At 40.6% G+C, this 27971-nt stretch overlaps 1 protein-coding gene across 1 annotated transcript in view; it reads right to left on the reverse strand.

The window, feature by feature from the left end:
• Positions 1 to 27971, reverse strand: part of CREB5 (cAMP responsive element binding protein 5) — a 1089524-nt gene that overhangs the window by 211013 nt on the left and 850540 nt on the right. Inside the window, exon 6 of the mRNA XM_085631606.1 lies at positions 1941 to 2067. Within this exon, the coding sequence (XP_085487732.1) occupies positions 1941 to 2067 (127 nt within the window). The remainder of the gene's footprint in view (positions 1 to 1940; positions 2068 to 27971) is intronic.

Consider the following 27971-nt stretch of genomic DNA (forward strand, 5'->3'; position numbering starts at 1 on the left):
ACTTTCTAAAAATGGCATTTTCAGAATTGTGACTTAAATTCCAACTTAAATTCAGTTTCATTTGAGTATAACTAGCATATCTCTACCCACTCTAGTCAATGGGAGAGATAGGCCTTACCACAGTGAACGAACAACTGTTTTTCACTGTGGAAAAACAACTAGGGGGAAGGAGGGGAGTGCGGCCGAGCTGTTTGCAGGGCCAATTTTGGCTGATTTTGTTACAGGGGTCGAAACCGGCCCCCAACCTGGCGGCCCACTGGGGAAACGCCAGGTGCCTGCTACGGCCAGTCTGGCCCTGAAAACAACTTTAGGAGTTTTCAACTACCAGGACATGTAAAACATAAGTACACATTTTCTACTTTTTAAATACTATGCTCCATGCCGTAGGAGCTTTTAGGACCTACCTTGTGGGTGACTCATAAGTATTAAAAATCAAAGCTGAGGCCTGGCAAAAGGTTAATGATAGTTTATAACTGCACTACAGGTGGCAGTGGCAGATGGAGCACATGATTAAATGAGAAAAATTTGACTTAAAAGGACAGAGTACTCAGCAACACAGAATTCTGGGAATAGGCAAAGAAGACTTAACAAGAGAAGACCATACGGCCAGATTAAAAGTTTAGGAGATGGATTGCTCCATCACAAGCGTGATAAATATCCCGTCAGCACTGAAGTGAATTATATCCTATGGCACTTGTAATAAGGCAGATGGGATATCAGTCACAGTTGTGATAGTGTTACCTGTATGCCAAACTCTAAATCTGGACTATTATCTTTTTGGGTGGAAGCTGTTAATTTATATATAAAATAGCATTGTCATTGGATTTCATATCAAATGATTTCTTTAGTTTAATATATCACGAACCCTAAAAGCGTTTAAAAAATAAACAGGCAAGCATTTAAATGGCAGAAATATCAACCTAGCATCCATTCTTCAGAAGTAGGTAAGAGGATTCACTTTTATACCAAGTTATAATAATAACCAATAAAGGTAATTTGAGTATACTAATCATAAAAACCTATACATGATGAATGTGCGCAAAATATGGGGTAATATTAGTCCAAATAATTTTCTACATTTTACTGAATAAATGAAACAGGTTGATGTTAGAATCGTAACATTTGAAAACAGCATTTTACTTCAAGACATTCGTCCAACATCATCACACATCATCAGGAGTGCCATCACAAAGATTTCTTGGATGAATACCAATTTCAGCTTTCTTTAATAAATTAAACTTTCTCCTGGAGCTATTAAGCTTCATACACCAGCATCATAGCTTTTGTAAAGGAGTTAAGTCCACCCTGAATCTTCCTTCGGTAATTTTAGCCCTTGTGCTACGTGAGGCTATCTGTTGCCTGGCATCAAAGGCCGGCCATAACTACGGTGAATGTGAACTTTATAAGAAAATTGTACACATTCAAAACAATGGTCACCTAGCATGTGCCTCTTTCATCCTCTATGAACGATGTGGATGGGATGTTGCTACCATACTTTAAACTGTACAGCTGATAGAGGGTGTTAAAATAGATTGTCTAAAATCTGTATAGTGCAGCTGCTATTAATGTAGCATTACAGCTCTCAAAACCTCCTGGCACAAATACAGACAACCCTGAATGTTTGACTGGAAAAGAGGGTGGTTTAGTGTGTCCTACGTGGGGAGAATTGGGTAGTAGCATGAGGTTTGTAATCGAACACTTACTCGAGTATCAGCAACACACAGAAAATGTTTGTCATCACTAGTGCTGTGAAAACACTGCTGGCATTCCTTTACATTTTTCTTGGACACAGGATCACAATAAGGCAGTGCTGTACATTTTCGGGCTGCTCAGCCTGTACCTGTTTCTCTCCCCATGAGTCTTTTCCTCCCACTGTTCAAGGACTGCTCTTTTTCAATGTTGAGGTTCCAGTAGATGGTAAAAGAAAAAACAAAACTCACTGGCATCAAGACTGCTGATGATCCTGGCATGGTGGGATTAGGAAGGGTACCGGGCATAGAGGCAGGCATGGGCTGTCGTTGTCTGTTGTGTAGATGCAGGAGCGAAGACAGGGAGCCTGGAACAGGCCTAGAATAAAGGACAACAGAATCCTGTTAGTACTAAATAAGAGTAACCAGGGAGTAATGTAGAGTCGCAAGTAAAAGCTGGAGCAATCAACTGAGCCATAACTGATTTAATTAACCATTCACAGTTTCACTGTTCTTACCAGGTGTACAGCTTAAACTCTGAGACAAGAAAATGCTACTGGCAGACTATAAATGCTCACTTTGTCTGTGCTAGCTTAGTACTCAAACCAAATTCCGTTTACGGGACATATAGTGTGACAGGAACATTAAGCCACAGCACAGACTGCAGTACCTACATACTAGCAAATTCATGATTAATACCATTCTTTTACATCAGTAATTGTTCCTAATTTAAACAGCCAGTTTGTCAAAGCATGGATGTCTCAATGTGTGTACTGAAACACAATAACATAGTAGCACAAACCTGACTACAAAGCTGCATAATGTATTCATCAAATATCTTTAGTTCCGCTATGCACCATGCATCCACCACAACCATCTGTCTCACTAAAGACCAGGGCTATTGACGTCATGTTGATGTGGAGGACCAAATTATGCAGCATGGATGCCTACATTTTGCAGCAAGAAAAGATACATTTTACAAAATAATGTGGCTCATTCTGTGACAATACTGATTTTGCCATTTTAACACAAATGGGCAATGTCTGGGCAAAGGTGTGTCCTCATTAATATCAGTTTAGTTTTTAAATACATTAATTATCACCTGAAAGGTGACCAGCTTACCTTCACAAAGGCCTATCACAGTGCCACACCACATGTTGTCCCTATGTTTAGTAACTATTGATCCACTTGGGCTGTCAGCAAATTATTAATCAGGTGGTGGCGTTTGTGGCAACTGTAATGAACCCATAATTATGCAGAAAATGGTGTGACTGCAGAATTGCACATTTCCAGTGGACCACATTAAGACTAGTGTGGACTGATCAAAGACCCCATTTCTCACAAGAAAAGTTTCCAAATAGAAACGCAGCACACTGCTACAACGTCTACTTCCACTCTCAGGTTGATAATACCCAGAGTGATGTATAAAAACTGTGGAAGAAGAGTCTTCCGAATTCAAGAGAAGGATTTGTGATATTCCATCCGGAAAAAGGTTGATCATTTTAGTTTTGAAAGAAATTAAATACCTAGCTGTTTTCCGTGTAAATAGCTCTGAATGCATCCTGGCCACAAGGGAGTTGTTATAGCACTGCTTGCAATATGGTATAGTACAAAGATGCCTGTCTAAGGTGGACTTATGTTCAATCAAATAACCTCCCAATAATTGTGACATCTTGTTCTTTCAGAAACAAATATAATATGCAACTCAGTAAATTATAGTGGCTTATGTTAAAGCTGTCATTGACTTATATCCTGTACATTAAACCTTTGTAGGCAATCTCCAAAGCACTCCTCATTAATGAAATTAAAACTTTCTGAACAACCTGAAATTGGTAGCAGTTTGAATGTGAAATATTTTGGTTTGGTCTGCATAAAGTGTATTCCAAATCCCCAGATGATTTCTCGACTGGAATTGTTTTGATTGTTTCCAGAGCCCAAAAAATCTTTTAATTGTGGAGATCAGTGGTATGCATCTGAAAATTTAAGACTTTAAGCAAAATCCCACTGTTTATTTCTAAGTAGGACTTTTTAAAGTAAAGCTCTAGTCACGATGGAGTAAGATGCTGAAGGCATACAGATGGGTTATTTACAAAATGGAACAGCTCAAAATTGGGAGATTTCGAAAGGAAAAGAGATAAATGTTTAGCCACCTTTGACATTTGCTGAGGCAAAATAACTTTTAGGAGTGTACATGTGCAAAAATGGCACCATTTTGGTGCTAAAAGAGGGAAGAATTTGTTCCCTGGCTAGTGGTTTTACCTAGAGAGTTAAAGAGGACCATAATCCTTTTGGCCTCTCGTGTATCATGTACAAGAACACAGACCATAGTGCCAGGTTTGATGAAAGGAGCTCAATCCTTATTATTCACAGTCATTAGAGAAGTGGGAAAAACGTATTAGATGTGCCACATGGATGCAAAATTTAAGGCACTTAACCCAAAAAAAGAGGAATGTAAGCATCAGACATCATTCAGAGAAAATGTAGACGAACATTATCTTTGATCATCAATTGATTTTTAGCTATGACAGCCCCTGCAACAGGAATAATATCAGTATTACACACACACACACACACACACACACACACACATATATATCGTCCAAAATCCTTAAGTAATACAGGGCACAAATTCATTAGTGCAAATTACTATAATTACAGCATGTTCACAATATGACGGGTTTCAGCCAAGCCTGGCCTTGTTGACATATGCCTTTCATTTCAAAACGTCTTTTTTTGTATTTTTACCAATTACCCACGTGATTCTGGGCAAACAATAACCACTAGAAACAGACTACGCATTAAGGTGCCGATTCCAATCCGGGTCGGAAAGCACTCTGACCGAGCCGGATCCGGAGTGTTTTCCGACCGAGCCGGAGTCCTGCAGTCCGGCCGAGCGAGTACGATGCGGTCGCATGCTGCCGGACTCGGTTCGGCCGGACTCCTATAGAAGTCAATGGGAGCCGGTCGTACGACGCGTACATGGGCTCCCATTGACTGAATGGGTACGTCTGATGCAAGGGTGCCCCCTACAGTGGGTACGCGTCTGTGCCATCCGCACCGTACATGCCTGTGGTGGGGGGACCCTTGGGTCTCCCCCTGTTTCCGAGTCGTAGGGCTGCAGGTGACAGGGGGTCCGACGCGGACCCCCAAAGGCAACCACCCGGACGATTTACGAGCCGGACACTCCGGATCGCACAGGCTGTCCGACGCGTGCATCGTACTGGCTCGGTCGTGAATCGCATCCATTCCACGCCACGGTTAGCTTACGACCGAGACGTACGGATCGGTTCGGACCCGGAAACGACTCGGTCGGTGAATTTCACGTAGCTCGCATCGGACTTGCTCGCTCGTACAGCTGTACGAGTCGGGTAGAAAATACGCATACGGCTTGTAGTTTTTCCGGCCGGATCGAGTTCGGTGCCCTTCCGACCCGGATCGGAGTTGGCCCCTAATTGTTTGGATGCAAAAAACAGACTATTCCTTTGTGTCATGTTTGTCACGTCCTTAGGCATGCGTATTATAATCAAGGTATTGGAGCATAAATAATAATAATATATATATATATATATATATATATATATATATATATATATATATATATATATATATAAATATAAAACACAATTTTCTACCTTTCGGCAAAGATGGTCGCACACGCTTGATTTTCAGGTTGTATGGCGATTTATTCAGGTAAACAAAACACTGCCATGCCCAGCGCATTTCGGTCCTCCCCACTCGGACCTTGATCACGGGAAGATGTTTCAATCAATAGGGGCATTATTTATTTCCATGACTCACAGATACTTCCTGTTATTTTTCGCAATGCATTGTGGTATCAGTAGTGACAAGTTAAGGTGCATGGTGCTAGAAAAATTTATTATAAAAAGGGTGAGTTAAAAGTGAGTACCCTGTTACTGTGATTTAAGAACAAAGGTTTGTATTTTATCAGAGGCAAAAAATACATATAAATGTGTTTTAGATCACATTGATTACATTTTAATTGTCTTTTTAGATCTCACTGGTGAGTTTATTTTGTCAATGCATTTTCCTTCTTTGATCCATAGGTGGAAATTCTTTTTTGCGGAATAAGCGTCATTTTGAAGATCTTCTTTTAATTTTGAATTTCTTTCGCAAGTTGGTGGGGTTATATACAAGTTTTGAATATTTTCAGTCAATTCTGACAGAAATACTTTTTCAAATATGTTTTTTGTGATTCTTGTTATATCATATTCCTCTTCATCTATCAGTTTGATTTTTGTTTTAGTTTTTTGTTTTGATTTTTTGTTTGGCATTGTCACTAGTGACCATTTTGGTCATTTTATTGAATTTATGGCTCTCTGGTGAGCATTTCTTACCTTTTTAAATAGATGCTGAGGATGACATTATTCACAAAGGTTTACAGTAACTTCTTTTGATCATTTGTTGTTATAAATGCACATAAAGCTCTTCGTCCTGGTTGAGAGCTCTCGGATTTAAAGTCCTGAATGTTACTATATGCTTAGATTCTTTTTGTCGCAGTAGTCTTTCCCTGTTTCCACCCCTCTCTGATTGTGGAACTTGTTCTATAGTGTAGAATCTTAGGTCCTTCCATTTGCTGCTATGGGCTTTTTCCATATGTTTGGCTATGGCGTTCGAGCGGTCGTTGTTTTTTGTTGCTCGTATATGCTCTAAGATTCTTTTCCGGACTTCACACGTTGTTCTGCTTTAGTTCGCACGGACATTCCACAATATATACAACAAATTTGCTCTTGCAAGTAATGTGTTGTTGAATTTTCCACATACTTCCTTTCTTGATGTCAATTTCCTGTCGTTGCACCCCAATTTTGCATGCCTTTTACTGTTTGCACAGCCAAAAACCATCTCTCTTCATCCATGTCGCCACTTGTGACTCCTTAAAATGACTATGTGTGACTTTATCTCCTATACTCACCGCTTGTTTGTATGTGATGTTGGGATGGTCACCTATTAATTCTGATAGGACAGGATCCAATTGTAAAATGCCCCAATGTTTCCTGATTATTTTTGTTAGGTTGTTGGTTTCAGCACAATATGTTGTTATTAACCTTATTTTCTGGGCATCTTTCTGTGCTGTTAATTTCGATTTCTTTTGATTTTTTAGGATCTCACAGCATTTTTGTTTTGCCACTCTCTGCAGGCTTTTCTCAATGATCTTTTTTGGATATTGTCTCTTTTGGAATCGCACTTTCGCTCCTGCACTATGTTTGGCGAATTCTGTGTCTGAGGAGCAATTTCTCCTAAGTCTTAAGAATTCCCCATAGGGGATGCTCCACTTTAGTTTTTTTTAATGAAAACTGTCCCCATGAAGAATGGCATTGGTTGCCGTTTTCTTCCTGTGTAGAGTTGTCTGTAACAAGTTATTTCCTACATATATGCAGGTGTCCAAGAATGCCACTTTCTTGGTGCTGATCTCATAGGTGAATCATAGCTTTATATCAGTGTTGTTAAGTCTTTCAAAGTATGTTGAACATTCTTTCTCAGTTCCATCCCATATAATTAGGAGATCGTCTATGAATCTCAGCCATAAAATTGTTTTTTTCCATAAAATGATCATGCTCAGACGCCCATGCTATTTTTGGTTTAAACCACCCCATTACTAAGTTGGCATAGTTGGGGGGAAAAGAAAAACCCATGGCACAGCCCTTGATTTGTTTAAAAATGTGTTTGTTGAACAAAAGGATATTATTATCTAAACATAGTGTGATAATTTCAATTAGCATGTCATTATGGTGCTGATACTGGATGTTCCTTTTCCCTAAGAAATATTTGCAGGCTTGGATTCCAATTGAATGTTCTATATTAGTATATAAGGAAATCACATCCATAGTGACAAGTTTGAAGTTTGGCTGCCAGGCAATTCCTTCTCATTTTTGGAGAAGATCTGTGGTGTCTCGCAAGCATGAGCTTAGGTCTTGGACAAGGGGAGCAAGGAAATAATCAATGTAGTTTGAGACTGGTTCCAACAAGGAACCATTCGTGGAGACGATTGGCCTTCCTGGTGGATTTACTTAGGTTTTGTGTATTTTAGGTAAGAAGTAAATGGTGGCCAATATTGGATGAGTTGTTGTTAAATATTTATGTTCATCCATATCGACGAGATCTCTTTAAAGCCAGTTTGTTATTAGATCTTTTAATTTGTTTTCTACATCTGTGGTGGGGTCTTGTTCCAGACAAGCATAGCATTCTGTATCCCACAGTTGTCTATTGGCCTCTTGTATGTAATCAATCTTGTTTAGAATTATTATATTTCCGCCCTTATCAGCCGGTTTGATTTCAATAGCATCATCTTGTTGGAGTTGTTTTAGTGCTTGTCTTTCTCCTTGTGCTAAATTATTCTTTTGATTTCCCTGTTCAATTTTATAAAGATCTTCAATTATTGCCTCATGGAAGAGATCCACTTTATTACCAGGTGGTAGAGTTGCGTAATAAAATGATTTTGGCTTTAGTGCACTTTCTCCTGCTCCTAAGGCAGGTAGGAATTCTTCCAAATTTTCTAGGTTTTCTATTTCAGATGTTGCTATGTCTTCTCCCATTGTTAGGAGTAGTTCCAAGGAAGATTTATCCTTAGCCAATAAGGTGCTAGAATATTCTGTTCTCATATTTTGATTATCCAAAGCTGTTTTCTCTGCATATATTTTTGCCAATTTAATTTTCCTTACATATTTGTAGAGGTCTATTCGGGTTTGCGCTATGTTCCGATGGGATGTTGGGCAGAAGTTCAGACCTTTCTTCAACAGGTTTGTTTCCATATCAGTTAGTTTTTTATCCGAGAGGTTGATTATATTTAATTCCTGTGTCGTTGTTTCATTCACTTCCTGGATTGCCTCAGACGACCCCTGGTTAACATGTTGGGTTTTGGATCTTCCTCTCCTGACTTGTCTTGTTTTGCCCTTGTGCCCCTTCCACGTCCCCTGCCTCTGCTGCGCCCCGAATGTTTGTCTCTGTTCTGTTGCTGCAGAGCCATCCTCATTTCCGTTAAAAAAGTGACCTTTTTATTACTAGACTGAGTAGCTTGGTTGGGGCCTTCATTTTCACTGGCATCTGTACTGGTTAGTGATTCATAGCTGGAGAAATCCCTGTTCGAAGCTTCAAGTTGTTCTCTATTTGGTTGTGTTTCATATTTATTACCAAAGGTAAAGATTCTTTCCTCCTCAAAATCTATTTTGTCCCTTTGGAATTTGGCTTGCTTCCTCTGTTTGACTCTATCCTCGTGTTTTTCTAGGTTAGATAAAATGTCATTTTTCAATTTCTTTAGATCCTCAGATAAAACCATTTTTTCAATTTTTTCCTCCTGTTCTTTTAATTCTTTTTGAATTTCCTTCAAGGCCTTTTCAATATGTTTGATCAGTATTTGGATTAGTCCAGTTGATGATTCCAGAAGATGCTCGCCCCATTCCTGAAGTAATTCTCCACTGGTATCTTGGTGGCTTGGCATGAGTGTTAAGCGAAGCCCTCTAGGTACTCTTTTAACTTCTACATATTTCCTTAATGTAATTAGCTTCCACCATTTGTTTATATATATACATGCCTAATGATGGCATCATTGATAATATCACTGCAACATTTGCAAAGACATTATGTATGAGAATACTATACATGGCGTGGGCACGAGTCATAGTTCCCTTAGGTCGCATGTTATATTTAGTTGAGATAACTATAACAGGTGCATTTCAGTTTAATTTTGTCAGTTGAAAATATTTTATATAGATATATATTAATCTATAATTCCATGCAATTACACCAATTACTTCTACCTGCAGTGCCGATGCAAGGAAATGGGTGCAGGTCCCGTTTTTCAGTGAATCAACGATTTGTGCCTCTAGACGTCAACAAAAAGCACAATATGACTGCACTCCAGAGCGATAAATTTGATGCCTTTAATGATGTGTCTCTCCACGGTCCTTCTATATTTGGGGCAAACCCCCATTATACTGTGATCCTGTTGCTTGTCGAAGGATTCATCAGGTTGTATGATTTCTAATAACAGACTACTGACTCGTTCTGTAAGTGAGGGTCATAAATTACTCTGATGATGTCCCATTCACTCAACACGCTTGTAAGATGATATGCCTGGTCCTTAAACACTGTTCAGAGAGAGATCTATTATCCCCCTACTACTGAACTACACAACTTTCATTCTGTAGATAGTGGAAACATTGAGTTAATTTCCAATTTTATATTTACATTTCATCACTGATGGTGCAGGAGAGTGGAATGTCAGTTCTGAAACAGATTAGGTGTTTTTGTTAAAAATGTTGCAATTGCTGGTGGTGAGCAAGGCAGTCAGCAATCAGTTAGAGTGACGACACACTTTTTATTTAGGGTTGTGATTCAAGGGGGTGTAATGGTGTTAGAATACTGCAGCCACACCTGTCTACACTCCAAGGAAATAAGACTCTGCCTCTTCATAAACACAAACTCTTTAGGTATTCTAATAAAGATGATATAGCTGTGATGATAATGAAAGTAAAATGTGTGTATGAAAACCCCAATTATACTTGGTTTGGGCAATTGCATGAAATGACTCTCATAGAGGTCACAAAGCTCAGTACATCACAAATGTAGTTTTTGGTGTACTTTTACAATCCATTTTTTTATGCCTGTTCCCCACCCATTTTCCCCATGCGGTATATTTTCTTCTCTTTCTCCACTGCAGAAGGTTATGTACAAAAATATTTTCGGTTTGGAGCTATACGCATTCCTCCTGACTCACTCAATAGCTATTTCACGGTACAGTGAGCATAAAATCTAGTGTCTGTAAGAAGAAACTACTACTACTTACTCCATAGGTTCTTCTTTAGGAGCAGATCTTCCTTTAAATTGAATGCATCTGCGATCAGTAATGTCTCCTCAAACTACCTGGACAAAAAGCAGCTCAGGAATACAAAGACAACAGCCCTTTGAAGACTATATCCCAAATCAAGACTCCATCCCCACGCAAAAGTATAATAATGGCCCTATTCTTCACCTGAAATTTGGTAATCCCTAAAAACTGAACTAACTGCCTAGCAATCTGGCACAAACTCAACCCCCATCATTTCAAGCTATGCCTAGGCAACATACTACTATGTTAACCTTTATTCTTCTCCAGTAACTTGAACACTTGCAATAACGTGTACCTCCTGCATGGACTGATATCCATTTACCCAATGCAAGATAAGACTGTCCCTCCCCTCCTGGAGGAAGCCTGACACCCCCAGTAGAGACTGACTCACTGGCTTGTTGCAAATGTGAAAACCCTTCCTCTCAGTATGCAAGTGTCATCTCTCTTTGCAATAAAATATTTGTGTGGAAGGACTTACATTTCATCATCTCTGTAAGACAAACTTACCCCTTTCTCCTCTGCAGGGACTGACAACATTTCTCCCCTTGCAGTGTTTAATTTGTGCCAGTGGTTGTAGGTGGTAGGCATGGGCACTCATTTGTGGGACTGGGGCTTATTTATTTTCATCGGATTTTTACCCAAGCAGGAGACAGAAAGAAAGACTGGAGGAAAAGATATGAAAACAGTGACAAAGGGAGAAAGAAGGGATGAAAAACAGCCCACCAAAGTGAGACAAGGAGATAGAAGGATTTGGGTGGTGAACAAAGAGGCATGAGGTGAATTAGGGCTCTGCAGCCTTGGTATTTGGCAACCTCAACATTTGGCAGCACTACGATGGCCCCTGTACTTATTTTTTTTTTTAATTAAGCACTGTGATCTTCCATCAATTTACTCTCCATCTGTTTGAGATGTCTGTTGGTGGAGTTGAGATGTATTTGGGGTGATGTTTGATGTGGTGGTGTGGTGAAATTCAAGTGAGCATTAAGAGGGGTGTTGTGGTGTAGTGAGTAATGCACCACAGATGAGAATGTAAACTGTGTTGTGGTGGTGGTGATGCAGAGGTGTCTGGTGCTACTGAGGACAGCTGTAAATTAGGCAGAGTTATGGGGAGCTAGATGTGAGTGAGGTAGGTCTGACCAGTTTTGTAGAGGTGCTGGTGTTATTGTTTGTGAAGTGAGTTGGGCCTGAAGGTGTGGTAGGTTGAGCCATGTGATTGAGGTGATAGTATGTGTGAAGTGATGGTGTGAGACTCTTAAAGATTTCTGGCGTCTTTTTCTGCCAATTCATATTGGAGTTGGGAGCCAATTAACTCACAAATCATCAAAGTGACATTCCTTGCCTGCAGCCAGACATTAATGCAGCATTCCTTGGCATCCCAAGCCTGTAGGCAGACAATAAAGCAGCATACCCGCTAGCCACCACACCAAAGATGTATCCTTTATCTATTAGAATGTAGTGTTTCCTGGCTGCCACACAGCAAAGTGTCACCCTGGCCGTATTATGAGGCATTCTAAGAAAAGTGTCTGCTGCCTGTGCAAGTGGACATTTTAATACTGCTGCATGTGGGCAAGGGTGAAATAAGTAGTGACAAGGATATGGGGTGGGGTGTTCATTTGATATGTGGGGTGCAGGTGTGCACAAAACAAGTCTATCTCTTCCGTTGTCTCTCGTTTATGGCAGAGACTGTCCCCATCCACTGATGGGGCCATGTGTCATAAATATAAAATCTGAACTCAGACCCCTCCTTCCTTCAACTCACCTCCCCTCCCCCCACTAAACTCCCAATGTTAGCAAAATACCATCTAGCAGCATTGTAAAATCAGCGTTTCTATATATTGCCTAAAATCAGGTATCTCTGTTTATCTTGTACATATCAAAGAGCTGTTATGATCAATGTATGTCTGCAACAACCTCGCAGGATCTCACATGCTGATTTTGTCTCTTGGCGTGTAATATTGTGATCTAAAAACAATGTCCAACCTCCTGTATAATATAGACACTCAAATTTAAATAAAATGACAAAATTGGAACTACATAGCTGTGCATTCAAGTGTAGCAAAACACCTGACGGGTCTAAAGTAAACATCTGATGCATTATAAGCAAATACTGCCTTCATCTTACTGAGACAAATGGGAACAATTTCTGTTCTTCTGAAACAAATATTTATGTTATATTACTATGTTTTCATATAGTGCACTTCTGTAGGGGTGCTAGCCCCTAAGTATTTTACGTTTTCTGAAGGTAATTTTTAGGTCGAGCATTCGAGACCTCTTGTATATACTTTAGTATATACTTATATGTGTATGTACTTTGTGGGCTCTAGAGATCAACCTTAGGACATGTCTGCTTCTGCTTAGGGACTTTTTTTCTGTTCAACTGCCTCTATTTAACTGTCTTGATAGAAATCGACCAACAGAGGTCAGTAAAATACTAGAATTGCTTTCTGCTTGTTCAACTGCCTCTATTTAACTGTCTTGATAGAAACCGACCAGTAGAGGTCAGTAAAATACCAGACTTGCTATCTGCTGAGGACTTTTTGTTTCCTATTTGTTTGGCAACTGCCTCAATTTAACTTTCTTGATAGAAAACGACACGCAGAGGTCAGTAAAATACCAGAATCACTTTAGCATTCTCTAGATTCCAGTACATAGAATTTGTCTTCCACGAGCACCTGTCGACAATACTATTTTTCTCAAATCCTGTATTTTCAGTGATATTACCACCGAAGGCCTTGATTTTATATTAAAAACAGCTTTGGACTATACCATTTCCTGCTGAAAGGCAATATTTCTCTCCATGTGTTCCCATACCTGGTGTGTCACGCAGTTTGGTGCTTACTTTCCCTCCATGTTAAAGAACAGTAGATGTTTCAGCACCAGGCTAATGTGCTGCATAGCTAAATTACATATAAGGTCACCAAGACGAGACCGATTGCATTGCAAATGCTTGTTCTGCTTGTAGTGAGGCTATTTGAAAACTAGTTTGTGTGGGGCTGGTTGTTGGTTTTGTGTTTTTCACTGTCAGTGTTTTCTGTTTCTATGATTCTCGTTTCTATTAGAGTCTGTGTCCTCAAGTCTCCCTGTGACAATGTTTTGCCATGTGATTATTTGGAATGTGCTTTTATTATTGGAATTGGAGTTGCATTGTTGTGGGTTGTCTGGGAAAATTAATTTCAATAGGTTTTGATGCATTTTCAGGCTTGAGTCCAACCAAACGTTTTTCAAAGAATGGTTCCTGACACATAGACTTCAATGGATAGCCTTTGATGACCTTGTCTATAAACTAAATTACACTAAGTTAATAAGATGTAGAATGATTGACACTGTTGTGATAATAGAATGTTCAGTTAACCCGACTATTGTTTATTTAGCTAAATTACATGTAATGAATACTGTGACCTGTGCTAATAAGGCACTGTTTCATATTTTTTTGTGATTTATATTAATAGGGTTAAGTGTTAAGTGTTTTTGCATTTTTTCTGTGTGCTTTGGCTGTTTCCTCAAATTGTGAATAAATAAACAGTACTTCATTAAGAGATGGTGGGGTAAACCAAGTCATTATTCCCACATCTAGCTGATGCGGCAGGTTGCGGTTATCCCAAAGTGAATAAATACCAAACCATTACAAGATTGCCCAGTGGAATGGAGAACACCGACTGGAATTGGTGTTTCTGCACCAATTCCCAAAGATATATCCTTCAGGTTTGGTCAAACAATTCTGCAGGTCTTTCCTGATGGAATATGCCTGGGGAAAATAATGGAAACATGGCGCTCCTGCACAATTTGGGATCCTAATACGGCCTGTAACTATGACTACCAGCATCCCTGATCTCATCTCGTAACGAGGACCATAATAGTAAAATTAAAAATAAACTACTGGGAACAAGGGTATGAGTTCCGAAGAAGATGAACTCTCTTGTACAACTGCAAATCTTCCAACGTGAAGGTTAAGTATATACTTTATCACCCAGTGGCTTTCACTTTTCTCACACAAGAAGTGTTAACTGCATTATTCTGTATGTTCAGTAGCTCCTCAAAGAAATCACATGTTCTAGAACTAACTGTCAATGACAGTAAATTATTTGCAAGTAGCCTTAAAAAGCAGAATGCATTAAAATTGCAAAATGTCACTGATAGATATCATCCTCAGATGGCCCATACATTTGATGACATTGAAAAAAGACTCAGGTTGGGCAACATAAGTGTTTGGATGTTTTGGAATATTACAAGTAAAGCGATTTCAATATATCACGGTTTGATATCGCTCTGTACCTTTGATGCATTAGTTCATTTCACACTACTTATGGGCTATTGACTGGTTGTTTTACAGTATATAGAGGTCAATACTATCAACTTTCAAAAATATTGCAGTCACTAAATCTTATAACCACTACATCATCAAGGTAAGTATAAAAATATATTATTTTTAACTCCATCCACATACCTAGATTTAACCTTACAATGTAGTGATTAGATCAGTTTAGTGGATGCAATAGTTTTGAAATGCGATATAATGCATGCAATAAAGTGAATGTATATCCTAGAGAATTAGAGCCTGATTCTGAGTTTAACATGTGGCCTGCCATCTATCGAGGTGGCAGAGGTCATAATCACCTGATGACTGTCTATCATATTTATTGACCTTCACCTGCCCTGCGGAGATATCTACGCTTTCAGGTGGCAGCTCTTTTAAGAACAACAAGGCCATACATCAAACCAGACTAAAGAAAATACATGTCAGCCTGGTACCTAAAAATGAGCGCTGGTGCCCACCACCGACAGTCACCTGCAAAATAGCGCTATGTTGTTTTGTGACCTAGCTTGGCACTATGTAAATGCACAAACATGATTGCCTTAGAGCCAGCTGCTGAGGACCATACCAGTTGTTAAAGTCCCTGTAGCTTAGTTATAGGCCCGGGCCGCAGGCGAGGGCCTAGAACGAGGGAGAGGGCCTTTAACAACTGGCATAGCCTTAGGCAGAAGGGCTATAAGGCTATTAGAACATTTCAACCACTATGGGTAAAATGTTCTAAATTAAAACAGGAGAAAATTGATGTCAAACGTTGTAATGTTGGAGCTCTGGCTTTATACCAGACATTATAAGCCAGGAGTGACTCAATTGTCTAATGGAGCTCTCAACATTTCACTTCTCTTAATTAAATATATACTTAGTTCCTGAACACGATTTCGGCACTAGCAACAAATCAGCAGAGAAGGCGGATGTGTTAATATTTCATACTCACCATTGCATCTTATTCTAGTGACCACATTTCGTGTTGACATGTTTTGTATGAGAAAGTGACCCAAAACGTGCATCGGCAAGACCTTGCTTTCCTCCGTCCCTCCAGTTGCGAAGTTTTCTTCCTGAGAGGCGAGGCCCGAGAATTACAATGACGCCGATCAAACAAAGAACCAACAGTCTCTCACGTGCGGGCTTGTTACCACGAGCTAATAATTCCAGACTTGGAGCAAGGCGAGCCCCTCTTTTTTAATAACGACATGCCTGGAGGCGAAGCATTTCCATGAGAAATGGCTGTGACACGGATCCGGCTGCGGTGCGCGAGGGCTCTCGGAGCTGCTAAACCAACTCCCGGAGCACTGAACCTCCGCGGCTCTGACAGACGGCCTCTCCCGGTGCACTGCATCAACACACCGCCGAAGGTGGAGATCGGTGAAAGCTGCTCTTTCAATTACGATGTCACCGCTGACGGGCAGGGCTTTCCCTGCACTCCACGGGGTGATGGATGCTGCAGCCAGCGTCACGTGACCTCTCATGCTCAATGTCTTGCTGAGGTATCTTCGGAAATATGTATTCTCAGCTGGCCACGGGGCCTTATGCTTGGGGCGCGTTACTTTGGGGCAGTGAAGCACTGGGGGGGGGGGGATGACCATCGGCTCATGCTGGATAATGCTGGATGCTTCCAGCAGCGTTAAAGCCTGGGTGCAAGGTCTCCAAGATCTCACTTAAAAATGATTTTTATAATACATGGGATTCTGTAATCCCTGTATAAACAACCCTAATTTTATTTTAATTGGCGACTTGTGACTCACCCAGTAGCCCATTATAACAAAAGGGCGTCAGATCTCGACTATTATAAGTTATTACAGTAGAGTTCTGACGTCACAATGCCTGCTGCCAGAGCCAACAGCCAATGGAAAGGCAGCTCAGGTCAACAAGCGTAATTGCGGGAAAGGAGATGGTGTGACCATGTATCATACGGGAAAAAGTACCCACTAGTAGGGGTAAGATATTGCCAGTCACCTCAGAGTTCTATAATCTAGAAAGGAACTCAGCCTTTGGCCTTGTTCCTCTATACAGTTATGGAACTGCTCGGCGACTTCCATATCCTTTTAATGTACGGCAGGGGGTACTTTATTCCTTATATAAGGATACGTTCTGCAGCGACCCTTTGCGCTCGAGCTCTTGGTTCTCAACCACCTAGTAAACAAACTACTCCGTCAAGGACCATTTGCACAGCTCATGGTCCCAGTGTGCAGGGTAGCACGAGGGATTTCCCACTGGGTTGAGCGAGTTTCAGTAAGTATAACCAATGTATTAGTTAGGTGTTGCGGCTCCCTTGCCAAATTAGGTGTACAGCAGTGGCTCTTAACCAGGAGTCTGCAGACCCCTAGGGGAACCCATGAAGCTTAAACAGGGGGTCCACGACTCTTAAGAAAATTAAATAATATGAGTACATTAATAGAATATATAGATATAAAAAAAAAATGAAATGTACAATTTTAAGTGTTAAAACACTCTGTAAATGTGAAGGAATTTAGATATACTTGGCTTGATACATGGGAGCAGCTCACGTACAGTAAACCGGATCTAGTATTTACAACTGGTAGCTTCAACTGAATGAATGCGCAGACAAAAAGATGGCATGTATGAGGAACAAACAAGACAGTAATATGCCAGAGACTAGAATATCACTTCTTTTGTAGAAATAAAGCCATATTGTAAAAAAAGCTCCAACATTCCGATTAACATTAAAGTTCTGATTTTTGTATGTTTTGTTGCATATGTTATTGTAAAATAAATTATGACATAATGTATGCATTTGATGTAGACTTGTTCTGTACTTTTTGTGTATTGTTTTGAGGTTTAAATAGTGGAAATGTCTTAAGCAGGGGTACTCGACTTCCAGTTGTGCTTCAGTCTGGGTCCACACAAGTCAAGAGTTAAGAACTGATGTGGAATGATGTTTACCACCTCTTTCTCTGATTCTCCAGAGTCTGCAGAATGGAGTATTTAGAGGGGAACCCGAACAAACCAAATGCTTTAAGTAAAGGAGAGATAAAAGTAAAATCTGTAATTTCCAATAAGCGTTCATGAAAATCACAGTTTTCGTGCGTACATTCAAATGGCCAAATCCATCTAAAGACATCTCATGGTTAGAGCAATGCAAAAGGTTTAATATAACCTCAAGCTCTCTTTACTGCAAACCTATCATCTCTCCTTCATTCTCCATCAGTCTCTTTCACTTAGTCTGCCTCTGACTGCTAGTTTCCAGTGCTACCAGTTTATTGGAATTTCTTTTAAATGTTCTACATTGCCGATTACAGTGGCTAGCTGATATTGTAGCTCAGTGGGTGAATGGAGCTGGGCACTCAACTAAATGTGCTTACGGACAGTCATAGATTCTAGGTTCAAATTTTTTTTATTGAGTTTTCATATTAAACAAGACACAGAGACAATACACAAAAATTATCCCTGAATAAAAATACCAAATCTCAATTCAGAAATATACCAACAGCAAATGAATTACAAAAGGTATCAAAATTACAAATATTCATTGAGAAAATAAAAGGGGGAGGAAAAGACGGCTGGTCATAGATTCTAAACAGCCTTTCATAGTTCCATAGGTGGCTAAAGAACTATTACTAGATTGGGCTGATAAAAAACACAGTGATTTAAAACTGAAACCTATGATAGTAATCATTTAACACTATCTCGATACTGGCTAAATTGTTTGGCCTGAACCCGAAGATGCTGGGTGTGTTTTCTGCTGTTTCTTGGCCCCTATCCACTAAGATTCTAATTGCAAGTGGCTCTCTGAGTGGTCCTGAATGTGAGCTAATAATTCCCCTACCCTGGAGCTACTTAAAACGAGGGTACAAATAACTCCAGGTGTTGCGGATAATCCAGCTAAAATCTGTGTGAAAGTGAAGAGATCTGCAATGTTCCAGTGGACCTCATAATTCTGAGGGACCTGCTGTTACCGGCCTCATCAGAATTAAGAGGCAACCACTGATGAGGGCCTAAGAGGCGTATTTTCTTTTCATGCCCTCTTCCTGATAACTAGTGGCTGCCTCCACTCATAAGTGTGGGTATGACTCATACATTACTCCTTGCTAGACTTCTATCTCTGATCTTCTTACACTTAAATCTTACACTGAATATCAGTTCCTATGCCCTATCTTTACTCATGACTAAAACATGTCTTTCTTATATTAGGGATTGTTCGCTAAAAATTCAGACTTTGTCTCTGGCTGGACAGTGAGAATGTTAGTCTGTTTTACCTGCATCTGTCAAATTCCAAAATACTGTAAATTGCACAGCACGACTCATTTCTGGTGTAAAAGGAAATTCGGACTTATAATGTACTAGTACTTGTTTTATTTTATGCTATAATTTCTGAATAACATAGATTGTGCTGGCACCAGTACCGTTTACATCACTATTTAACTCGTCTTACAAGTACAAAAATAACCCTTGCACCAACCGATTGATGTAAAAATGACATTTTGCACCAATCGATGAGCCCAAGTATTTATTTAAGCATATATAATTGCAAATTTGCAGAAGTGCAACCTATCTAACACAGAAATACAGAACATTTGCACCAACAGTCTTTGTAATAAGACCCGCTGCTCATTTTTGTTTGCACTGGATCACTTTCTGATTTCAGAATAAGTTAAAAACGTACTCTATTACATTTAAAACACATCTCAAAACAACCAATTTTTTTGTTGCAGGAAAGCTCAACATTGCTGGAGGCCTAGTTCACACTCTAATAAAAAATGTATTAAGACTGGATACAGGTAAATCTCAGAGCACAACATTTACACACCAGTCTTTCTCTGCCATGGATTTATATTGTCGCAAAACTTTAATATCAATTTTCTCTTGTGTGATTATTTTAAACGTTTATTACATGTTACTTTTATTCTTTATATTCTTTCGAGGCACTTATCTTTTCCTTCAACTTTCTTTTATCACTGCGATTTTATTTACTTTCTATGTTTATATACATCATCTTTCAACATTTTAAAATCACTTATTACTTTTGGTGAGTACATTGTATCTGTAATGAAAACCAGTGTCGTAAATTCTTTCTGGATTGTAGCCTCTTATCCAAGGACGAGTTAATGCCAGGACACAGGTTGTAAGCTACACTGTACCCCGGGCTTAATTTATCCACTGGAGTCACTTCTATTAATAAAGGAGCAGTAGGTTTTCCTGAAACACAGGCTGGTGCAAACAGGGAAAGTATTTCTCTCTCTCCCCCCACCCCCAACCCCCCACATCGAGAATGAAAAATCTCACGAGAGTTCACACTTCCTGCCTTCTGCAGGTTTTTGTTGAAGCAGTCGACCTAATTCAAAATGGCGGGGTAGCATGTGAAAAGATGCGTGAGGGCACACCATAAATTATGACAATTACCTCCACAACCTTAAAAAAAGGCAATGGGTTGAATGGGGGAATGCACAGACCACCAGGGGTGGTGCTGTGTAGGCCCACTCTCAGAATGGCTACCGACTACACCTTAGGAGCACAGGGTGCAATATTTGATCTGTGTCTGCAAGCCTTACATTTAAATAGCTACGATTACGGCTAACATTTAATCATCTTTTTCTAACCATATCTTATCTTCTTTTACATTTTCCTTACATCTTAAGAATAACACCGACATAAAATAAATATTATTATTGATAGCAAAATATGACTCGTTTTTTATTTTAAAGAATCTAGGATTCTCCTTTTTTGTGAGGACAGATAAGAAAGTAGACATCTGCATAAACATTACCGAGGTTGTTCCTGTACTATATGAGATGGAGTCATTGTTGCCAGCCTTGATGATATGGGGAGGCGTTGGGTTAATCAGGAAGGCGTGAACCTGTATCCACAGCCTCACAGTACTTGGTGGCCAAAATTGATTACTTTTTTTGCGATTAAAATCATAATTTCAGCTACTAATTTATTTATACATGAACTATCTTTGAAACTTTAAAATGTAATAAATGTAATCAACACTACCAGATATATAAACTCTGAAAGAATGACAAATGGTCGAAAAAACTCAACTCTTAATCAAAAACATTTAAAATGGGATCCTATATATTACCTATTTGTTTTCCTTTCCCTGATGAACCTGCAAGTTTTTTCCCCTGTTTTTACATAAGGTAAAAAATATTAATGCTTCCTTCAGGGGCTGAGCCTTTTGGGAAAGCACACCATATGATTAGGTGAGGGAAAAACAATTTTTAGAGGTTGTGTCCACTAAGGCAAAGTGACAGTTTCAACTTTAGAGTTTGTTTAGCATTTGGGCAAAAACCATTGAGACAAATAGGAGCACCACCAAAAATACCAAGATTTTTCAATTTCACCAATCACTGCTAACATGATACTTACACCAAGAAGTATTCAAGCACATAAAAATCCGTTTATATACTTGTTTATCATTAAATATATTTTTGGGTCATTATTGTACAAAGCCTACTGTAGTGGATATGTTTTGCACTAGTCACAGTACAACTTTGGTTTTTAGTTGGTCGTAGGTGAAGAACTGCATCCATATCAGTCTCTCTTAAGGGAGATAGTTGTGTTTACCGACACTGAGTTAATGAAGAAATCTCACACAATCATAACACAGCGAGAATGGCTGCTGTAGAAAACACGCTGCCTTTTTGTTCGTCTATTACTCTTATCTTGTCATTGAGTTCATTTCAAATGCTAACTATGGCATTCATTATGGGATGATATTGCTCTTCATAAAAAGGTATGGTGTGTTTAAATAATTGTCAATATCAATGATAAGCCTGCAAGATCCTTTTCAAAGTCACCGCTCAACATTTAGCCCTACTCCTATTTCACAATTTTCATAACGCTTTGAACAGACTGAGGAAATCTTGAATGATCTTTTAAAGCAGCGATATAGGGTGAGCTGCGTCCTAATGTCAAGGTATCTATTTGTTTTAGGCCACCAAGCGTTTATTGGACTACCCAACAGAGTTTAAGATGTCAAGGATGAAGAAACTTGTTTTGTGATTTTTTTTAACTTAATATCCCCTCAAGCAGAGTTACTATTATTAGCTAAGTAGCAGAGCTGGTGTAGCGTGAACAGATGCAGATATCTCGCTCCTGCGCAAATAACCCATACTCATTGATCAAGTACCTGTTGTAACCTAGGGGATCACCTTTCGAGCAAAAACCTGAAGAACAATGATTTTAACTCAGTCATTCTCAACCAAAGTACCTCGAAGAAACATATTTGACAGTGGAAGAGGGTGGCCGGAAGATATCCATATGTTCGACCCTATGAACAATTTCCAAAGGAATTTAGAAAAACGTTTTCCTGCGTTTTTGCACCTGAGCATTCTCTTCGGCGTGGTGGGTGACTGCTTAGTGGCTTGTTCGCTGCAACCCATGTACTGTTCTATAAATCCAAATTGATGAACATGGTCCATATGATTATGATCTTACTGTTTTCTCTAGCCCAGGCACTGTATCCGCTTTATGCTAACCTATGTACAGTACTTTGACAGTCTGCACATCTGTCTGTCAAAGGTCTGGAATATTAGTTATGCTTTGCCTACCAATCACCCCTTTGAGGTTTCACTCAGCAGTAAACTTATCCTATATGTACCTCACGTTTGTACAATTGGTTCTGGGTGAAGGGGACTTCTTTAGAGTACTCAAGTCTGAAGTTGTGAGCAGCACAAGTAGCCACATTGTGAGTGTCCATCCAAGCCATGCCAATGTGTCTCATTATGGACTGCATATACAGTAGATGAAACAACACTCCCTTGTGCCTGTCCAATCATTGGCTTCTAACTTCCACCATGCACATTAGTCAAGACAGTGGGTTTGGTAAGGGGAACCCCCGTAGACTTATAACTGGAGTGAGAACACCAGTTGACAATGGCCTCCAAACCACAACGAGAACATCCTATTAGCCGTGTCGAAACCAGTAAACAATGAAGTGGGACTTCACCAGTACTACTTTTAGCCAATAATATTTAGATCAGTGGCCTTACCAAGACATCATTTTCATCTTTTTTGATGACCCACAAAAAACCCGTAATCTTTGTCTTTATGGACACCACCATTTTGTAATTTGTGATATGAGTTATGTGTTATTACATAGGTGTGCAGGTCTCGTGAATTGTGAATCATTATAACCCCTCACATTAAATTTGATGGGAGAGGAAAAGGATGACTGGTCCTTAGCTCACCATCCAAACACATCATGTCAGTCTCCAGGGCATTGGACATTGCAGTGCTCAGTGAGATTGCCAGAGTCCCAAATCCTCTTTCCCTCCCCCATACTTTCAAACAAGCATATTCTAGCATATTCATGTAAGTAAATGCTAGCCATGTGTTGTGCAATTTAATCATCTATGCCACTTCTCTGATCTCCAATGTGTAACATCACACTTTGTTGAGGCAGAGCAGTAAATTACAACACCGCATTTCTGCACTACACTATGATAGAAGATGTCTGGGACATTTTCAGGCATCTCTCACATATGGTACACCTGATAAGTAACATAATATACTCCATGGAGCTTGTGAGAAGGTTTGCTTTTTACAGGTTCTTCCTTTTCTCTCCATCAGAAAAGAAACAGACCAAGGGAATTTGAAGCACGTCAACTACATTCATTCTTTCTCCAGTGCGTCCATCACCGCCCAGATGTTCACAGTTAGGATTGTGTCTTCCACAAATCCCCATCCCTCTGGACTCAAGCGTGACCGGAACTGTTGGCTGGGATCTTCAAGGCACACCAGCGATTTGTTATCACAGCTCCTCGGCCAATTCATACATCCACACCCCAGAATGTCATCAAAAGCCGCCTGCAACAATTCAGGGAAGCTCATCTGGCTCCAATCTAAGTAGTGTTTAAAGTGCTGGACGCGTGCCCTGCAAGCTTTGTGCACTTGATGGGGATTACAGGTTTAAGCTCCAAGTATCAATTACACTGAAACAATGGTAAACTTAAAACATCCAGTCTGATGCAGAGTGATAATGTTGTATCTGTGTGGTTGTATGTCTGCTGTGTATCTAGGAACGTGTGTCCATGTGTGTGCCTTTGTTGAAAGCACTTTTGTTCAAGTATTGCTCAGTTTTGCTGTATTTTCAAAGAAAATGTCTTTCAAAACTCCAATCTGGAGACAGAACACAGCCTCCACCCACTGTGCTTTACTATCTGGCTTTACTTATTAACAGCTTCCACAGACACTGTGGTATGGTGTACACAGTGCCCACAGTGGTGAGACTACATGCCTAAAATTTTTTGTACGTGAGTAATTAGCCAGTAAGTAACATGTGCATGTTCCCAAAACAGATACATAACCGAAAACACTGGCAGGCCCCTTAAACAGACCCCCACATGGTATTGCGATTTCGCCATTTGCAAAGAAATTGCTAAATCAGCACTTTTCTATAAATCCTGAGATTTTTACAAAAGTGCCCGCAAAATCGAAGTTTAAAAAAAACCTCTTTTGCTCTGTGCTGTTGCTGAGCCAGTAAAAAGAGGTTGAGCAACAGGCTAACAGGCAGCAGAGGGGTTAACGTCCTTTGCTGCCTGCCTTTAGACTGCTCCGAGCCACCTGCTGTGAAATTACCCAGCAGCCCACCATCTGCTGACTCTGAAGGCACTTGACCCTCACTCCAGCCCTCATACCCTCCATTGCCTATGTCACTCTGTTGCCTTGGCAACCCTATCTCCACTGCCCATCCTATTCACCCCTAACCTCCCTACGTGTCTCCTCTTCTGGACCAAGATCCAGACTTCCAGCCTCACCGTGGCCTGCTCTTTGGGTTTGCCGTGGTGAAAGTATGAATATCTGTCTGTCTGTGTCTTTCATTGACTGTATCTGTGTCTTCATTTATGTGTTCACCCTGACTACCTCTCTGACAGTCTGTCAAGTCTCCATGTTTGTATCACTGTTTGTTTGACCTTATCTTTCCTCGACTCTCTCTTTAGCTCCTGTCATGAATGTGCTCTTCCTGACCAGCATTCTCTGATAGTATCACTGTTGGCCTACTCCTCTCTAACCCCCTCCTCCCGTGACTCATTTGGCCCTCCCACCAGAGGCGTAGCTTGAGCTTGTGGCGCCCGGGGCTATCCCTAAGATAGCCGCCCCTGGGGGGGTGTTGCTGGGGAAAAAGGACGGCAAGCACTTGAAAGAGGACCGAGAGACACGTAGTATCGCCGCTAATAGTTACCTCGATCATGCAAGTTACATGCACATACATGACACGGTCCAAGGCTACACAATTGAATACACCGGTGACTGGCAGTACAAAAGAGAACATAAAGACTGCATGATCTATCTGGGGACTCAGAAAAACCGCATGTGACATCCATCAGAGAGCTGCGTGAACAATTACCTGGTAATCCCCTCAGCACAATGCAAACATGCACATACATGACACTGTTCAGGGATCCATCATCTACAGCTCACATTAAATGACCATTCATTAAAGCAGTTCACTTTGTGATCTGCATGGTACATGTTCTTTGCAGTAGGCATATTAACCCTCTGTGCTACCTTTCCAGGAGTCAACCTTTCCACTAGACAAAACTCGGATCTCTCTCTAGGAAGAACATTAATCACCAAAGTTATCATGACATTTTTATTGTTTCTGAAAATTGCTGGAGGCCAGGAAGGTGGCAGCAAGTTTTTTTAAACCATAATATACTTGCATACACTACGCACCCACCCGAAATAGGTACCCAGTGCGGTCACACCGTTTGCACCGCCCTAACCTGCTCAAGGTTCATGTGACCTCAGTGACAGAGTCACAGTGACTGGATCACTGTTGCTCTAGGGTGTGCTGCTTCGTAGGCCTGCCCGCAAGACTGGAGATGAACTTCAGTATGGATTGTGGTGGACAGGCCTTCAAGGTTAACTCACAATTGACACCACTAGGGTACACCTGCTTGTGCTAAGACATCAAGCGTTCTAAGGTCTAGTGGGGCCTTGTAAGGTCTAGCATGGGAATATGCTCCCTCAGTAGAGTGGTCTGGTGGACTGGTCATGAAGGCTGAACCCAGTTCCCCAGTTCCAAATTCGACAGCTCTGGCCATAGTGCCACATCTTCTCCCCCACTGAACACCATACTGCCCCACTGAGAGAAACTCACACTGCCTTCAGCTACAACCTAATTGTGCCCGCTATAAACACTTGGATGTGGCTCAATTCAAATTATGCACTTGATAAGAGTAATATGCTGCCTAAAAAAAAAAAAGTAAAAGCAACCACTCATCGGGAATGCAAGATTAAGTAAAGCATGTGAAATGTAAGCAGAAACAACATGGTTACCTTAACGATCTCTCACTTACTATTCAGAAATCAGCGAGTGGTTTTACCTGAAAAGTTAAGGACATGACTACAGGGCCCTGAAGGGAACCGTTTCAATGTCCATTGCTTATATCCTTAATAAACGTAAGCAGTATGGTTTAAAAATACCACATCCGTAAACAGAGCCATAGTACACATTTTGTTTTCCAATCCATCCATCAACCAGGTATTGCAGTACCTCCAGGAATGGTGCACTTCCCCACCTGGGGACAACAACGCTGTTCAAAGAAAGACGAGAAAACAAAAGTAGCGCTTCACTGCAAAGTCTGTAAAGTGAGGCTGATGTGTTTGGATGTGAATAAAACCAATCTGGCCACTTTGCAACCACTCTGTCTTGCTTTATTTAGTTATGTATTTATTTTTCTTATTTAAAACCTTCTATTTCTCTCCATCCCGCTGCACTTTGGAATAGAAAAATGTCAGAAAAAGGGCATTTCCCGCAAGAGTGTTTTTCTTTTTTGGATCCATTTCACAGGGAAGCAACTAAATGAAAGAAGGAAAGAGGTTGTGAACCGGTTTCTTCAAGTTACGGTTTTTAGTAAGTGAGGAGCAAGACAGGAAGAGAGGGAATAATAGGAAGAGAGGGGGGGACAGCTGCCAGCACAAAAAAGAAGAGGACATTCCCCGAGTCCTATTCCTTCTCTGCCCGTCCCCGAACGTCCACGAAAGCAAGCCAAGCTTTATCTGAATGCCTTTGTCCGCCCCCAAAGTAGTGCCGCCTGGGGCGGACCGCCCCCCCCCCCTAGCAACCCACTGCCTCCCACCCCCCTCTCCAGACTCTTATGCCCCCCTCCTCTAGTCCAGCAGGTTATCTCCCCACTCTGTAATTGCTGTGCCTCCCTTAGCTGGTTTTCTAACTTTGAGACTATCTGAACAAGGTACTGTGCATCTAACTGATGTCATTGTTCATACATTATTTATTCACTCATTGATGTGGGAGGAATGCCACTGAGACAGACTTGGTTGTGAGAAGACAAGTCAGGATAGGGGGACTGATTTATGAGCTGAAATCCGGGTTCCAGGGAAAGAAGTATGTTAAAGGGAGAAGGTAGCATGCCTAGCTTGGGTATGCAGATAAAACTATGCCTTGGCAAGAAAGTTAAGCTAGAAACAGGTACATTCCCTATCGTCTTACAGACATTATTTGCCACGAAGATTCCTTCCGGCCGAACCCATAAGAAAGAGTCTTGGACTCTACTCCATTGATTCGGCACCCACACTTTCTGTGAATAGACTGTGTATTTCTCAACTCCACCTCCTTCTGTTTTATCTAAATATCTCGAAGGAACATTTCTGAAGACAAATATGTGTCTAACCAGCTATTTGCCACTGAACCATTCAAACATTTTCTCCTTTGCACCAACTTTTCTTGCTCCTTCAGGAGGAACATATGTAAGTTTTTTGTCTTGCAAACACTAGCCAATTCCTTTATCGCTCAAGATTGGATCTTTTAAGTTTGATAACTGAATGTGTCTTCAAAAACTGGGTAAAAAAAAAAATCAAGATGAGGGACTTCATAATCACTCCCATTCCGGCTCCCGGACATATATTTGCCAGTACTTTGTTATGTTATGCTATCTTATGCAGATTTGTAGAGCGCACCATCACCCGGACGGGTATCTTGTGCTGGGCAGGTGTGAGTCTAGCCAACATGAGGGCCTAGTGGGACACTCCAAAGCCAGGTCTTCAGCTTCGAGCAGAATTCAAGATCTGGGGGGGATGTTAGTACATTCCAACAAAGCACTACAATTTCCATTGATCTCTTAACATGGAAATGCTAGGTGATTCCACTCCCCGGCTGATCTTTGGTGGGAGTGACTACTTCCAGACCCTGACGCTTTCGAGTCAT

This window comes from Triturus cristatus, chromosome 10, assembly GCF_964204655.1.
Source record: "Triturus cristatus chromosome 10, aTriCri1.1, whole genome shotgun sequence".
Taxonomy (NCBI): Eukaryota; Metazoa; Chordata; class Amphibia; order Caudata; family Salamandridae; genus Triturus; species Triturus cristatus.